The sequence below is a fragment of the Rutilus rutilus genome (genome assembly GCF_951802725.1).
Source record: "Rutilus rutilus genome assembly, chromosome: 16".
NCBI classification, from domain to species: Eukaryota; Metazoa; Chordata; class Actinopteri; order Cypriniformes; family Leuciscidae; genus Rutilus; species Rutilus rutilus.
The window spans coordinates 26,163,658-26,178,418 of record NC_140224.1 but is presented as its reverse complement, the minus strand read 5'-3'; the positions used below and the strand labels follow the sequence as shown (position 1 = coordinate 26,178,418).

At 39.5% G+C, this 14,761-nt stretch overlaps 2 protein-coding genes across 2 annotated transcripts; one reads left to right on the top strand and one right to left on the bottom strand.

Annotated features, from left to right (window-relative positions):
• Positions 1 to 172: 172 nt before the first annotated feature.
• On the top strand, positions 173 to 7,985 carry cfap119 (cilia and flagella associated protein 119). Its single transcript, XM_084434404.1, has 9 exons — positions 173 to 304; positions 408 to 442; positions 561 to 626; positions 4,375 to 4,541; positions 4,659 to 4,729; positions 5,957 to 6,073; positions 6,180 to 6,255; positions 6,589 to 6,705; positions 7,456 to 7,985. The coding sequence occupies exons 1-9, from the start codon at positions 284 to 286 to the stop codon at positions 7,614 to 7,616; spliced, it is 831 nt and encodes a 276-aa protein (XP_084290530.1). The 5' UTR covers positions 173 to 283; the 3' UTR covers positions 7,617 to 7,985.
• A 413-nt stretch (positions 7,986 to 8,398) lies between these two features.
• phkg2 (phosphorylase kinase, gamma 2 (testis)) lies at positions 8,399 to 13,216 on the bottom strand. Its single transcript, XM_084434403.1, has 10 exons — positions 13,008 to 13,216; positions 11,993 to 12,096; positions 11,741 to 11,916; positions 11,607 to 11,661; positions 11,464 to 11,529; positions 11,217 to 11,380; positions 11,018 to 11,108; positions 10,772 to 10,925; positions 10,199 to 10,324; positions 8,399 to 8,999 (listed from the first exon to the last, which is right to left on the bottom strand). The coding sequence occupies exons 2-10, from the start codon at positions 12,085 to 12,087 to the stop codon at positions 8,754 to 8,756; spliced, it is 1,173 nt and encodes a 390-aa protein (XP_084290529.1). The 5' UTR covers positions 12,088 to 12,096; positions 13,008 to 13,216; the 3' UTR covers positions 8,399 to 8,753.
• Positions 13,217 to 14,761: the final 1,545 nt, after the last annotated feature.

Below are 14,761 nucleotides of genomic sequence, written 5' to 3'. Positions count from 1 at the left end.
CGTTGTTCTTAATATTAGTTTATTCATTGATTTGTTTAAAACACGTGCAATTAAAACAATATTTACATTTATTTCCTATTTTTGATCGTTTCAATGTCATATTAAAAATAATAACGTGCATCCTCATGTGAAGTTTTCGTGGCTTTTAAGTTGGAGGTACTGATCAGTGGTTAGTGAGTATGTAGTTGAAATGTAGTTGCTAGGATACGATGTAACACACACAGGTGGTTTAGATTAATGTTTTTATAGAGCCGTTTTCAGAGGCTGTCAGAGGGGAGAAATTATGCCTTTTGAGAACATTAAGGTAAAAGCTATACTTTTTCATGGAATCTAGAGATCGGGAATAACTTAAACTTGTGATTTCCCCAAAATATAAATTTTTGTACGTTAATTGTAATCTTTTCTAGGAGCCCCAGCCTCCAAGAGCACGGGTGTTGTTATGGTAACGTTAGGTCCCACACAAAAAATTACGTTAAATAAATGAAACATCCAATGCAGTTGCATTTTCAGCATCTTTAGACACAAACATCCTCAATTATTCTTGTTGACTGTATTTCTAGGGCAGATCTGAAACACAGTGATATGGAAGAGATTGAGAAGACCAATTCCATACCTGAGATTGAAAGGTTTACATTTATATTACAAATATTGCTTAAGATAGGTATATTATGCTAATTTGTATAGACCTTATTCAGAGCAGCGCCATGACAAGTATGAAAGCGAGGCTGTGAGGGAGGGATAAACTTGCCGTGTTTTCAATGGCATCCGCTGAATAAAGCTCTTAGATCACTTATAATTTTCCACAGCTCATGTTGTTTGGAGTTTTTTGTCTACTGAAATTCCTTGTTAAGATATTTTGCAGGATTTCGTCAGCAGAACAATCCAAAAACCCACCACTGACGAGATGCATGTCTATCCCTCACAGCCTCGCTTTCATTATTCATTCCGGTTAAAAATCCGTCAGTCATGTTATACTATTACATAAATTAGTGTGACTAGTTAAAAATATAAAGATTAACTTAAAGGTGACACCCTCATGTTGGCTAAACAATAGGTTACTGTCGTAACCCCGGTTCTATGAAACATCAAGTGGAGAGATCCACCTATGGGAAGGGCATCCGAACCTGACCTCTGCAGAAGCATCCAATTGCACCAAGTCTGGCTAGACAGACAGAAGCGCGCAGCCAATGCCAGGTAAGGCCCCGCCCCCTTACCTAGGGGCATATAACGGCTGCAAGCGCTGCTATTCTCCAGTAAGTATATTCGCTTCTCGTGCTCGTTTTGGTGACATCCAGTCGGTAGTAACGCAAAAAGGTATGAGAAGAAGCCCAACTGGCAGCGGAGCAGATGTCCTGCAGTGACACTCCCCTAAACAAAGCCCAAGAGGCGGCTAAGCCCCTCGTGGAATGAGCTCTGATGTCCCCTGGGGGCTGCACTCCCTATGATTCATAAGCCAAAGCTATAGCATTCACAAGCCAATGTGAGAGGCGTTGCTTAGATATGGGATTCCCTCTATGAGGGGGCGCCCATGAAATAAAGAGCTGGTCGCTCTTCCGGAAAGCACTGGTCCTGGTCATATATGTCTGTAAAGCACGGACGGGACACAGAGCATTTAGCCTCTCATCCTCGAGGGTGAAAAGCGGACAGCTCCAACACCTCCGAAGTGAACGCAGGGAAGCAATTCGGCATGAAGGCCGGATTATGCTTAAGGGAAACCTTATCTCCACTAAGAGAGAATTTAGTGCACAAGGGATGAACCGAGAGTGCATGTAGCTCACTGACACGTTTAGCTGATGCCAAGGCCAAGAGCAAAGCTGTCTTGAAGGACAGGAGCTTTAGGGAAATACTTCCCAGAGGCTCAAAATGGGGAGGTCCCACTCAGGAACAGTTCTCCTGACGACTGGCAAAGAGCGACGGGCACCCTTCATAAATCTGCGGATTAGAGGAAGCTGCCCGACTGTTGAGCCCTCAAAACCCACATGACAGGCCGAAATCGCAGCCAAGTAGACCTTAATTGTGGTCTTGAGGTCTTGAAGGAAACACAAAATATCAGGAACTGAGCACTGATAAGATGTGAGACCACGCCCATCACACCACCCTTCGAACACTTGCCACTTACAGCCATATAAGGACCACGTAGAAACGGCCCTGGCATTCTGTATAGTAGCAATCACACGCAGCGAAAGCCCCAGTGCGCTTAGGTTCGTCCTCTCACAGGCCAGGCCCAGAGAGCCACCCTGTCCGGGTGCAGGTGATAAATCTCCCTGTTCGCTTGGTACAATAGGTCCGTGCGGGGAGGGAGGCACCACGGCTCGGCATATAACAGAGGGATTATCTCCGCCAGCCATGGTGCTTTGGGCCACCTGGGTGCTATCAGAATGAGAGACAGGCCCTGCTCTCTCACCCTGGCCAGTGTGGGAATTATCAGGCACAGGGGAGGAAAAGCATACAGCAGCACTCTGGGCCACGTCCATTAAACACATGGGCTGGGCAGCCTCGAGAGGAGGGGAACTGACCCATCCGCGGGAGACCCTGCGTCTTTTGGACAGGGGTTCTGGGACAGGAAGAGAGTCCGAAGGGCTCGTGGCCCGTGAACGCGGACTCGATGCCCCCATCGGCTGAACATCAGGCAGGCCGCTTGCGTTTCGAGTCAGTGGGGGTAGGGTTAGATGGTCTTCCAGCCGTGGCCGCGGTGGGAGTCGATTTCCCCCAGTGCTTAGCAGGCGGTGGGTTATTCTGCCGTGGGGGGGTTTGTTGCGGGGCCTTTCCTTGCCCTGATGGAAATTTCGTCCCATGGCAGGCAAACGCGCAGGGGGTGCCTGGCGTGGGGCTGCCTTCCTAGGAAGGCATAACTTGAAGGCCTCATCCTCCTTCTTTTTGTCGTCACACCGTTGTTGCATCAATGCGACGGCGGGGCCAAAGAGAGTCCGGCCGGGCTCCACCGACGCGCCCGCGATGCGCCTCTTTCTCACTGTCAGGAAGGCCCAACAGGTTAAGCCAGAGCACACACTCTCCCACCACAGAAAGTGCCATAGAGCGCCCGCAGGCTTGGACGGCCTGCCGAGCGTTACGGAGGACGAGGTCGTTCACCGTGATGATCTCCTTCCACAAGGGTAGAGAAGGAGTTCCCTTTTCCAGCTGTTGCCCTAATTCGTCCAAAATCTCCGCCTGGTAAGCGGAGCGGCTGCTCGCTCACAAACTTCCAGGAGGATGGACTGAGGCAAGGCCACGTGGGCGCTAGCCTGGGGAACGCCAGAGGGCGGGATGGCCTCCTCGTCCTCTGAGACCACAAGAAGGGCCGCGTCATCCTCATCGCCGGAACCGGCCGGTTCGTCGACGAGTGAGAGGTTGCCCGCGAAGATGTCCTCTTTGGGGAATGCGGGATTGGGCTGGTCAGCCCAAATAAGTGAGGAGGCGCCCCGGGAGTCCCCCGGTAGCGCGTCGTCGTCACAGTGTCCCCCATCCGAGTCAGAAAGGCCGAGCTCGGCGCACTGGGTCGCTGCAACTTTAAGACGCCGTTGTAAAAGCCTCTTGGGCAGCATAAGGCAATGACTGCAATTTTCCGGGTTCTCCAAGGCTTCTTGAGCGTGTTTGAGGCCCAAGCAGACCACGCAGAACGGGTGAAGGTCCTTAGCGGCGATGAGTGCACCACACGCGGCCGGGCAGGCCCATGATAGGCTGTTCCCCGGAGAAGCGGCAGATTTAGACAGCGGCATACCGGAGAAGAACTCGGAAAAATCTGTGGCGGGCAGCCATGGAAGGAGGAGCAGGTGAAAAACGGCGAGAGCACGGGCGGCTCCGAATGCAGAACACAGCAGAAAGGCTGAAAAGACAACTGTCACGTCTGGCGGAGGCTGATCAGGTGATATGTCCTCCTGAAGACACGCAAGTGAGCAGCGTAGATCCAACCGAACTGTGTCAGTGCAGAGATCGCAAGAAGCGAATGTCAACTGGAGAATAGCAGCGCTTGCAGCCGTTATAGGTAAGGGGACGGGGCCTTACCTGGCATTGGCTGCGCGCTTCTGTCTGTCTAGCCAGACTTGGTGCAATTGGATGCTTCTGCAGAGGTCAGGTACGGATGCACTTCCCATAGGTGGATCTCGAACACGAGATGAAAGAGAACTATCTTTTAAGTCCATCGCTGAACAGTGGCTTACTTTACCTCTTTTATCTTGTTAGGCAACCTGCTAATTTTCCTACCATTGTGTAAATAACCAAGCTAATAATTAACAAGTTTAAATGCCTGAGATAAACCAAATATATTTTTATAGAAAATCTACCCTGAATTACAAAAGGTGCTGCGTAACAGGAATGATGCTAATCATAATTGATGACATTGATCTTACGTGAATGCCTTGTTTGCTTCCCCTCTAGGATTTTGTGCCGTGCATTATTGATCTCTGATGTGCCTCAGCCAAAACAGGGAGTACTTCTTGAGTTGTATACAAATCTAGTGCTGTTCTGCAGAGAGAAACATTTCAACAGGGAACAAACTTCTGTTCTCATCTCCATTATAAAAAACGTGCATCAGTTCAACGCAGGTGATGCAGCCATAGTAATCATGTTATTGTATATTTTTACAATACCTTTATAATTTTGTACAAGATAATATTCTCATACTTATATAATATTAAAACATTCTTGTAAAACATTTTCAGAAACACCCCTCAATAACACAGATCACTGTTTGACCTACTGCAGTGAACTTATGCTTTGCCATTCAGTCAGGGTATGTAAATATACTATTCAAAAGTTTGGGGTCAGTAAGAGTTTATTTTTTGGAAGAAATCAGTTTAAGAATTTTATTCAGTCATCAAATTGATCAAAATTGATAAAAACACTTATGTTACAAAAAATGTGTTTCAAATATTTTTTCTATTAATCAAAGAATCCTGAAAAAAAAAATGATCAATGTATTTCCACAAAAATATTAAGAAGCACAACGATTTTCATCATTGATAATAAAAAATAAAAAATGTTTGCAGCAAATCAGCATATTAGAATGATTTCTGAAGGATCATGTGACCAGAGGTGGACAGTAACAAGTACATTTACTTGAGTACAGTACTTACAAGGTCCTTGAGTAGAACCCGTCAGAACCTGACGTCATATTGACGTCACCATCCATTGTGGTTGGAAATGAAAGTCGGGTTGACGTCAACCCGTTTTTCATTTTCAACCACAATACAACGTCTGTCCAACACTGGAGATTAGCGTCAATCTGACGTTGGATTCTGACATCAACCTGATTTTCAACGTTGGGTTTGGTCTTCTAAATATGAATTTTGTCATTGTTATGGAGTACACTCGCTTATAGATAACAACAAGGCTAACACATTCATACTAAAAGCCAACAAACTTTAAATAAGGGCACTATTTGAGGGAACAGCCATTTGGGTGTCCGAAACCATTGTGGACGTTATTGAGTGCACTTATTCAATCCCACATTCAATCCCACTACTGGAACTGTGTTCTAGAAATAAATGTGATATTGATATGAGGGTAGGCAGGCATAGATTCAGAGGCATAAGGTACTGTAAGTATTACATACAACAATAATAAAATGCATTGACATTTATTTTTTACTTTTAAAAATGAGTACTTCTGTACTTTTACTTGTAACGGAGTAATATTTGACCTGTAGCATTTGTACTTTCACTCAAGTAAGGAAGTTGTGTACTTTGTCCACCTCTGCATGTGACACTGAAGACTGGAGTAACTGCAGTAAACTGCAGCTTTGCTATCACGGGAAACATTACATTTTAAAATGTATAAAGAGAGAAAACAGTTATTTAATTTTGTACTGTATTTTAATCAAATAAATGCAGTCTTGGTGAACATAACCACACATTTTAAACAGTAGTGTAATCATATATCTGCTTTGAAATAATAACTGTTGGGAAGTTAAATGTTTTTGTGCTCAAACCTCTTTTGTTCTTTCCCCTATTAAACACAGAGGCCTCCTTTCAGTATCGACCTTTTCAGCTTGGAGCAAATGACACAAATTTTATACTATTTCATCAACACATACATGAAACATTATTTTTTATACAAATACATTTTTACTCCAGAGGTGAGTTTATGGATTTGTCAAGCCAGATACTTTAGTACTTGCACTAAATTCTAATTTATGTTGACAGAAGAATTAACTTTATGACCTCTTCCTCTTGCATGGTAAGGTACAGTTGGATATATCCTTGTCATATATTGGAATACCTGAGGAGGACACCAACACAGAGGAAACTGCCCAATCTGGTACTAATGCACACCTGATCAAATCAAAATCTCTCTCTCTCTCTGAACTTCGTTATTCTAATATAATTCGAATATTTAGAAAAATAATCATATTGAACGAATATTAGGCAGCCTTTAATATTCGAACCTGTTATGGGCATTATTTTTTGTAAATGTGTTTGCTTGTAAACGTTGTTTTCATAGCTCGTAGATATTCGAATACATTGCTTGATATTTGATACCCGTTCGAATTTGATTTTTCTCAAAAGTGACAGCCCTAATAAATATATATATATATATATATATATATATAACTGATATTTGACAGTATATACTGTTATTTGTTGTTTAAAGAAAGTACTGCAGATGGAGAAAAAGAAACTGAGAGGGAGACAGAAATGGATGGAGAAGTTCAACAAAGTGCTGCACTACCAGAAATGAAGACCACAGAGACAGACAGTCCCAACCAAGGTAGTTATATATTCCGGTATGTTTTAATTCAACTGGTTTAATTTAATTCCTTAAGTAAATAAGACAACTCAAAAAACAAACCAGCACGCATAATTAAAGCATAGGCTCTAAATATCCATTTCTGTTAGTACAAATCAGTGTATAAGGTCATCCATTTCTCCTCCCACTTAACAAATGATTAGGTAACACTTTACAATAATGTTCCATTTGTTAACATTAGTTAATTAACGTGAACTAAAAACGAAAAACCCGTCTAAAGCATTTATAAATCTCAATTAATGTTAATTTCATAATTTACTAATACATTATTAAAAAGAAATGTTAATATTATTTAATGGATCTGAGGTTACATGAACCAACATTGAACAGCATTTTTTTTTTTTTTTTATCAAATAACATTAATAAAGATCAATAAATACTCTAACAAATGTATTGCCCATTGTTAAAGATAGAAAAATGCATGAACTAATATTAACTAACAAGACCTTAATGTATAGTGTTACCAATTATTATTAATGCATAATGTAATATTTTAGTTATCCTGTTTGTTTATATATATATATATATATATATATATATATATATATATATATATATATATATATATATAGTAATAAAAAATGTTTTAAAGCAACATTTAAATGTTTGAGTGGCATTATACATTTGTGCCCATTGTACACTCAATTTTTTTTTTTTTTTTTAAATAGAGATTACGTATATGTTTATGTATGTTTTTTTTTTTCCCACAAGGTTCTTCTTCAAAGTCTGAGCTCAGGTCCATAGTTCAAAAAGAAGTGAGGGATGAAGTGATGCGCTTGACTGATCAGCTACAACAACGTCTGCAGCACAGTGCTGATCAACTTAATGATACCATTAGTAAACTGGAGGCCAAGATTCAAGTTAAGAAGTAAAAAAAATATGTTCCACATCTTTAGTTTTGAAACCACTCCTTTCAAAAAGTAAAAATGCACAAAATACATTAATCATATTAATTTATGTATACCTGTTTAGAATTACTACAGTACCTTGATGATGAATGGATAATGTCTAGTCAACTGTGATAAAAAGAAACAAGTGGTAAAACATATGTAGAGGTTAAAAAGGAATAAAACCTGTACAGACAATTTTGTAAGGATTTTAAAACAACTCTCAGTAGTAATGCGATGTTTCAAGTATGTTATCCTTTGTATTGAAAGTCTTAAAATCCTGTTAAATGTTCCCTGTCCATTGCCTGGAATTGTTTTCGAAGCATAACAGTAATAATAAATTCAAATATACAATCTGCTTTGTGTCACTAACAGACAAAGGCTAAAGAGCTTGACTAGGAAACAAGCTCTGTCCAATCTGATAGTTAATTGTAAATCCTAGTCATTTAAAAAAAAAAAAAAGTTATCTCTTCATTAGGGCTGTCAAAAGATTAATCGCGATTAATCGCATCCAAAATAAAAGTTTGTGTTTACATAATATATGTGTGTGTACTGTGTATAATTATTTTGTATATATCAATACACACACATGCATGTATATATTTAAGAAATATTTGCATACATATACTGTATATATTTATATATAATTTATATTATATATAAATATAATTTTTTTATATATAAATTACACATTTGTCTTAAATATATACAAGCATGTGGGTGTATTGATATATACAAAATAATTATACACAGTACACACATATATTATGTAAACACAAACTTTTATTTTGGATGCGATTAATCTTTTGACAGCCCTACTCTTCATATCAAGCTGGTCCATATAATAAGCAATATTAGAAGATACCACCGCCCATACATTTAAAAAATAAAACAATAAAATCCACAGTGAGAGGTTAAAATGAGGTTAAAATGAGGTTAAAATGCACCATCCCTCTTTGAAGACAAAAAAAAAAAAAAAAAATCATCTATAAAAACCAAACTGCTGTGTTTTGTGTGCCTTTTTGACAGGCAGGCTATAACCACATAAAAACAAACAAACAACAAACAATAAAACTGTAAATGGACAGATGAGGGACATCTTTAGAAACAAAAATATGACCTTTAGTTTTCAAAGTCTTCAAGGCCCAGTAGAATGATTTTAGCAGTGTTCTGGAACAGAGCAGCTCGATTCTGTTGCTCCCCTTTCTTGACCCAGTGTCCATATATGCGGAAAGCACAGCCGTCAATGAGCTTGCGCACACCGCGGATGGAATAAGGGTCTCTTGCTAGGAGCTCCTTTGTTAATGGTCTGGCTCGGTAGTAGCAGCACTGCATTCGTATACAAGCTAACACCGTCAAGATCAGGGCCTGAAGATGCAAAGAACAGGTTTTGATTGGAATTATACTTGTAAAATATAATTATACTGTTGTCCACAAAAAAGATAGCTATTTAAAATTGAGGTCTTTTTCTTTCTTTTTTTTGTAATTTAGAAGAACCTGTAATGACAAGTGGACACAATTATTAAAAATACATACCCGTATTTTCCGCACTATAAGGCGCACCGGATTATAAGGCGCACCTTCAATGAATGGCCTATTTTAGAACTGTTTTCATATATAGGGCGCACCGGATTATAAGGCGCATAGAATAGAAGATACTGCAGTCAAACGTTTGACTGGGTTTGCGTTATGCAGTGGTCACCAACCTTTTCAAGCCTAAGATCACATCCAAAGTCCAAATGTAAACCAAGATACCTTGTTTATACTCGACGCGTCCGCATGAGCGCGAAGTTAATAAAAAAAATAATATCCGTCTGCTCGGGCAGATTCGGCTTAACAGCGCGCGCGCCTCTGAATCCGATTCCGAAGATGCATGACTTTGAGCCGAATCTGCCCGAGCAGACGGATATTAGTAGTACATCTCATCACACCGGCACCCAGTTTGCGCGTCTAAATCAGTTATATGGTCTGGTGTTCAGTCTAAAACAAAACAGTTGCGTCAAGTATAAATGCCTCGTCTGTTTGGGGAGTTGCGCGCGCAGTCAGCGGAGGCTCGCGCTCCGGTGTCAGGCGAAAGTATAAACAAGGTTTAAGTCAGCGGTTGTTTAACAGACGTTAACATAAGGCGCCAGATCCATATATAAGGCGCTCCGGATTATAAGGCGCACTGTCGTTTTTTGAAAAAAATAAAGGCTTTTAAGTGCGCCTTATAGTGCGGAAAATACGGTACTATATATGCCAGACTGCATGCTCAAAACCAGAAAATAAATAAATAAACATACACTACAGTTAAAAAGTTTGGGGTCAGTCATTTTTGTTTTAAAGAAATTAATAATTTAATTCAGCAAGGATTGATCAAAAGTGACAGTAAATAAATGCTTTCTATTTCAAATACATATTGTTCTTTTGAACTTTGTATTCTTCAAAGAATCCCCCCAAAATATTATCGCAGCTTCAACAAAAATATTAAGCAGCACAACTGTTTTCAACATTGATAATAATAATAATAAGAAACCTTTCCTGAGCAGCAAACCAAGCAACCAAAAAATAAATAAAATAAAACACACCTTAAATGTCTTCCTGGGGCTAAAGATCCGCACATCCTCCTTTTGGTACTGACGGAAAAAAGGATGAGCTAAAGCTTGCTCGGCCGTGAGGCGAAGTGTGGGTTCCAGCACTAAAAGCCTTGAGATCTAAGGGAATTTCAACTTTTTAAGCAAAGAGTGTAACGCACACATGGGTACATTTCTCAATATTGACAGTAAGCCTGTATGCTAAAGGCCCGTTCACACCAAGAACGATAACTATAAAGATAACTATATTAGCATCCACACCAGCAGACAATATCATTCAGTTTATTCTAATGTATTTATTTATTTATTTAAAATGTATTTATATATTTAAATGCTTGAGCTCTTTAAAGCAGGATGGATTCTGATTTGACTGTCAATATTTGTATCATTCATCAGCTGAAAAAAAAAAAAAAAAAACTCCAACGATATCGTTTCACAGTGTTATTATCATTATAGTTGTGGTGTGGGCTATTCTTTTATATATATATATATATATATATATATATATATATATATAGTCATCGTCCTTGGTGTGAACTGGCCTTAAGACAATGCAAAGCATCTCACCAAGTCTTTGACGGTGTCAGACCGGTCATCCCACTCTGGAGAACTAAACTGGTACCGGCCTTCCATGATCATTCTCAGCATCAGCAGCTGTTTGCGATGCCAGAACGGTGGAGACCCAGCAAGAAGGGTGAACAGGATCACACCACAAGCCCACCTGTGGGAAAACATGGGACGATGAACCATCCACAATGCTTTTGTGACCCAAAAGAAAGGTTTAATAGCAGAATATGAGTGTTATTTACTCACAGGTCAACCTCTTTCCCGTATCCTTCGTGCGTCTCATCCATGGAGCATTTCAGAATCTCTGGTGCCAGATATCCTGGTGTTCCGCACAACTCTAACAAGGGAAATTGACAAAGCCCAGTGTTCAAACAATGTATGTTGTTCAGTTAAATGGGCTTTGATGTGATTTGTCGCTGTTAAAGGACAGTGTTGATTTTCTCACCTCTTAGTCTTTCATTAGGCCCCAGCTGGACCGAAAAGCCAAAGTCCGAAAGTTTGATGTGTCCCTGGTCGTCTAGCAGCACATTTTCAGGTTTGAGGTCACGGTGTACAATATTTCGAGAATGTAGATACTGGACAGCCTCCAGAAGAGCACGCATCATACTCCTAAAATAAGAATCAAAATATGGTACGAGAAGAAAAATTTGCAACCACAGAAACTTTAAACAAGATTTGAGAAAAAAGCTCACCTGGTTTCCTTTTCACTTAGAGTGACTTTTTCAGTCAAGTAATCAAATAGTTCTCCTCTCCTCATGCTGTACGAAAAGTTGTGTGTGAATTTTGTTTGGAATTTTCAATGTAAATATAATATAATAATATATAATATACTTACAGGTCGAATACCAAAAATATGAAGGTTGTTGACTCATAAGAATCAATAAGTGTGACTGAAAAAGCACAGATAAGGTCAGTTACTACTCAGAAAGGGCTGAACACATCATTTCAAGCAGTAGCATTCAGACTCACTGATGGACGGGTGTCCCTTCACCACAGTAAGCACATGGATCTCCTTCAGCGTGGAGCTCTTCACCTCCTCTAACTGCTGTTCTGTCATTTTCTCAGCAGTGATCTCAATGATCTTCACTGCAAACTCCTGTCCTGTGTGTTTGTGGACACATCTGCGCACCACACTGCTCACACCTCTGCACACGGGACAGTTTAGTAAAGACATCTCAATGAATTACATTAAAACACTTGCTGAATAGTACAAATACTCACCTGCCAATCACCTCTTTGGGATCATATTTCTGATAAAACTCTTTTGCCCCGACCCAGTCAGGCAGCACATCTCCAAGAATGATATCGCGAGTCATACTGATAACCTAAAACAGACATGTTTATTTACCTTGAGTGAAGAGAAGGTAGAAAGAATTAAGCTCTACTGTGGCTGTTAAAAATCATTATTTTAAAATAATCATAATAATAAAGTATTATTAGTAGTAGAAGTATTGGTATTTAAAATATTTTACCAGTATTTGTAAGTATAATGTATAAATATGTTTTAAAAATAAAAATGTTTTAGGTTAACAATATTGCGTGCGCCTCCAGTGCTTTGAGAAGCTGCTTTTAAATGTGCTTTATAGAATAAAGTGTATTATTATTATTATTATTATATTTTGTGTAAATAAAGAAATATGGACATGCAGGTAACAGCACGTACACAAGAAGGACGTGTGCACGTGCATGTGTGGTGGGGGGTTGTGTATGTGTGAAATTCCTACAGATACAATCTCAGGATCGATCATAATTAATTATAGCATGCTATTTTACATGTTCATAATTAATGTTGCAAGTTAATTATTATAACGGACATGCTTTCTTACTAGTTGTACTTAGTTTCCTACTGGTTAATATATGTTTACATTTCAAGCCTAAATGAATGGTGTCGACTACGGCGGACAAATGAGTACCCCTATCAAAATACATCGTTTAAAAATATATTCTGAATAATTATATTCTTGTTTTGAAGCAAAATACAATCACTTCCTTAGTGATTTAGTAATTCGTGCATCAAAAAGTGAATCATAAAAATCACTTCCCTTGTTTTTTAATAATGAATGCATCAAAATGCAAATAATAAATCAGCGTAATACCCACATACATGTGAAATAACAGCTAACTTCAGTAGTAATTGAGCAAGACAAACAGTCTAACTGTTCTGAGAAACGAGCCGTTGCGATCATTGACCTCGTATGCTGTCTTGTCCCAACCCTGAAAAACAGAATGTACTCACAACCACTTCCACAAATCAGCCGAAGTGCACAGTCATCTGACGGTTCTGTGTTTTCAACTCTCCGGCTGAAGACATGTACTTGAAGCGGTTGACAATACTGCCATATCACTGTTGAGAACTTTTATAGTGCTCCAGGGCAGTCGGCAGTGGGTAATGTCAACAACACCGTCGACAGACACCCACTTCTCTGCCTTGTAAATGACAGCTGCAGTACACTCGGTATTTGTCACTGCCACCTACAGGACGGAGCGGGTAACGGCACAGACTTTTTACTAAACATTTTATTTATTTTTCCCCCCTGTTTTTTTACGAAAAGTAAGTTTATGATATGGCAACATAAATATAATTAAAAACTGTTTAAAAATAATAATAATAATGTTTTACATACGAAAATGAATAGTAATTTTGAAAAATGTGTAGAAAATCACACTCCAGCCAAATCGGCTTAAAGCAACACTAAGTAACATTTTTTTTACCTTAAAGTAATGTTTCCAAAATCGTATCAGTGGTTCATCAAGTCGTAACAGGGTGCAAGGCACTTCTGGATTCGCTTTGCAGCCCTATATCTGCTATAACCACACTATGCAAGTTTGCCAAACCGGGTCACGTTTCTGTAGTTCGAATGAGACATAAGAAAACTACAAATTTGACTTGCTTTACGTCAAGCGTTACAATAGTCATTATTTAGTTTTTCTTCATTTCTGATGTCGCAATACATCATACTTTCATGAAATCATGCAACATATTCTACCTTGTCTGTGGACATCGTTCATTCCAAAGCCGGTGCTGGATAAACAGCGAGCGTGCGTGCGACGGTAGGCTGCGGGCGGCGAAATGATTTACGACAGCGGTAATGGACAATTCCCCTTCCAACCTGTAGGGCGACCGAAGAGGAAAAGTTCCTTAGTGTTGCTTTAATAAAGACTGTTTTATGTTACAAGGAGTGGGTCACCTTATGGGGGCCGACATGTTGCGATCACATGACTAGCTAAATACTTACTTTTTCTTGGTATTCACCATTAGGCTATAAAACACTTTCAATGGTAAAGCAAGACCATTTCTATGGGAACTCACAGATTTAAAATGCTATGTTTTGGACTTTAAACTGAACAGCTCTAATTGACGAAATTGAGTAAATAATGATAACGTGCTATAAACAGCAGCAAGGCAAGCACTGGGCTGGACCAATTGGATCCTTGTTTCTGGGTGTGCTTTTCCTTCTCTCAAGTTGGTTGATCTGTCATCCCATCTGCCTACATAATATTGCATATTTAAAGAGTTTTCCAACAGAAACAAAGCTGCATGTGAAGCTGAATATTTAGGCTACCACAAAAAAAAAAAAAAAAAAAGGTGCATTTACACGTGCAAGTTCAATGCTTCACAGATGTGGCACAGATGCATTAACATAAATAATACAAAAATAATGTAATGAAAGTAACATTTTAAATATGAAAGTATGGATATTATAACAAAATTAAAAACGGTTGTGACTTTAAAAATAAAGCTTGCATGCTGCATCATTCAAACAGAAGAAAAGAAGCATTGAGGCAGCATTTGGAGGCGTCACATATGCTCTCAGAACAGACTTAACTCAGTCAAATGAGTAAAGAAAGAAACGTAAATACCAAAACTACAATGTACTGCTGTGTTCAAAGTGTGAAGCCTACATTTTACACATTCCCCTCTGATATTCATGAAAGGAAGCTAGAATATCAAACAACACCTTTGCACTGCAAAGGCGGCACCGATGCTGC

Excerpts from the sequence above, each read along its gene's own strand:
- cfap119 (XM_084434404.1), top strand. The coding sequence starts at position 284 with ATGCCTTTTGAGAACATTAAG. Across the intron at positions 6,074-6,179 it reads AATACATTTTTACTCCAGAG|GTACAGTTGGATATATCCTT; the intron begins GTGAGTTTATGG and ends TTGCATGGTAAG. Across the intron at positions 6,256-6,588 it reads AGAGGAAACTGCCCAATCTG|AAAGTACTGCAGATGGAGAA; the intron begins GTACTAATGCAC and ends TGTTGTTTAAAG.
- phkg2 (XM_084434403.1), bottom strand. The coding sequence starts at position 12,087 with ATGACTCGCGATATCATTCTTGGAGATGTGCTGCCTGACTGGGTCGGG. Across the intron at positions 11,381-11,463 it reads CTAAGTGAAAAGGAAACCAG|GAGTATGATGCGTGCTCTTC; the intron begins GTGAGCTTTTTT and ends TTCTTATTTTAG. Across the intron at positions 11,109-11,216 it reads GCCTAATGAAAGACTAAGAG|AGTTGTGCGGAACACCAGGA; the intron begins GTGAGAAAATCA and ends TTCCCTTGTTAG.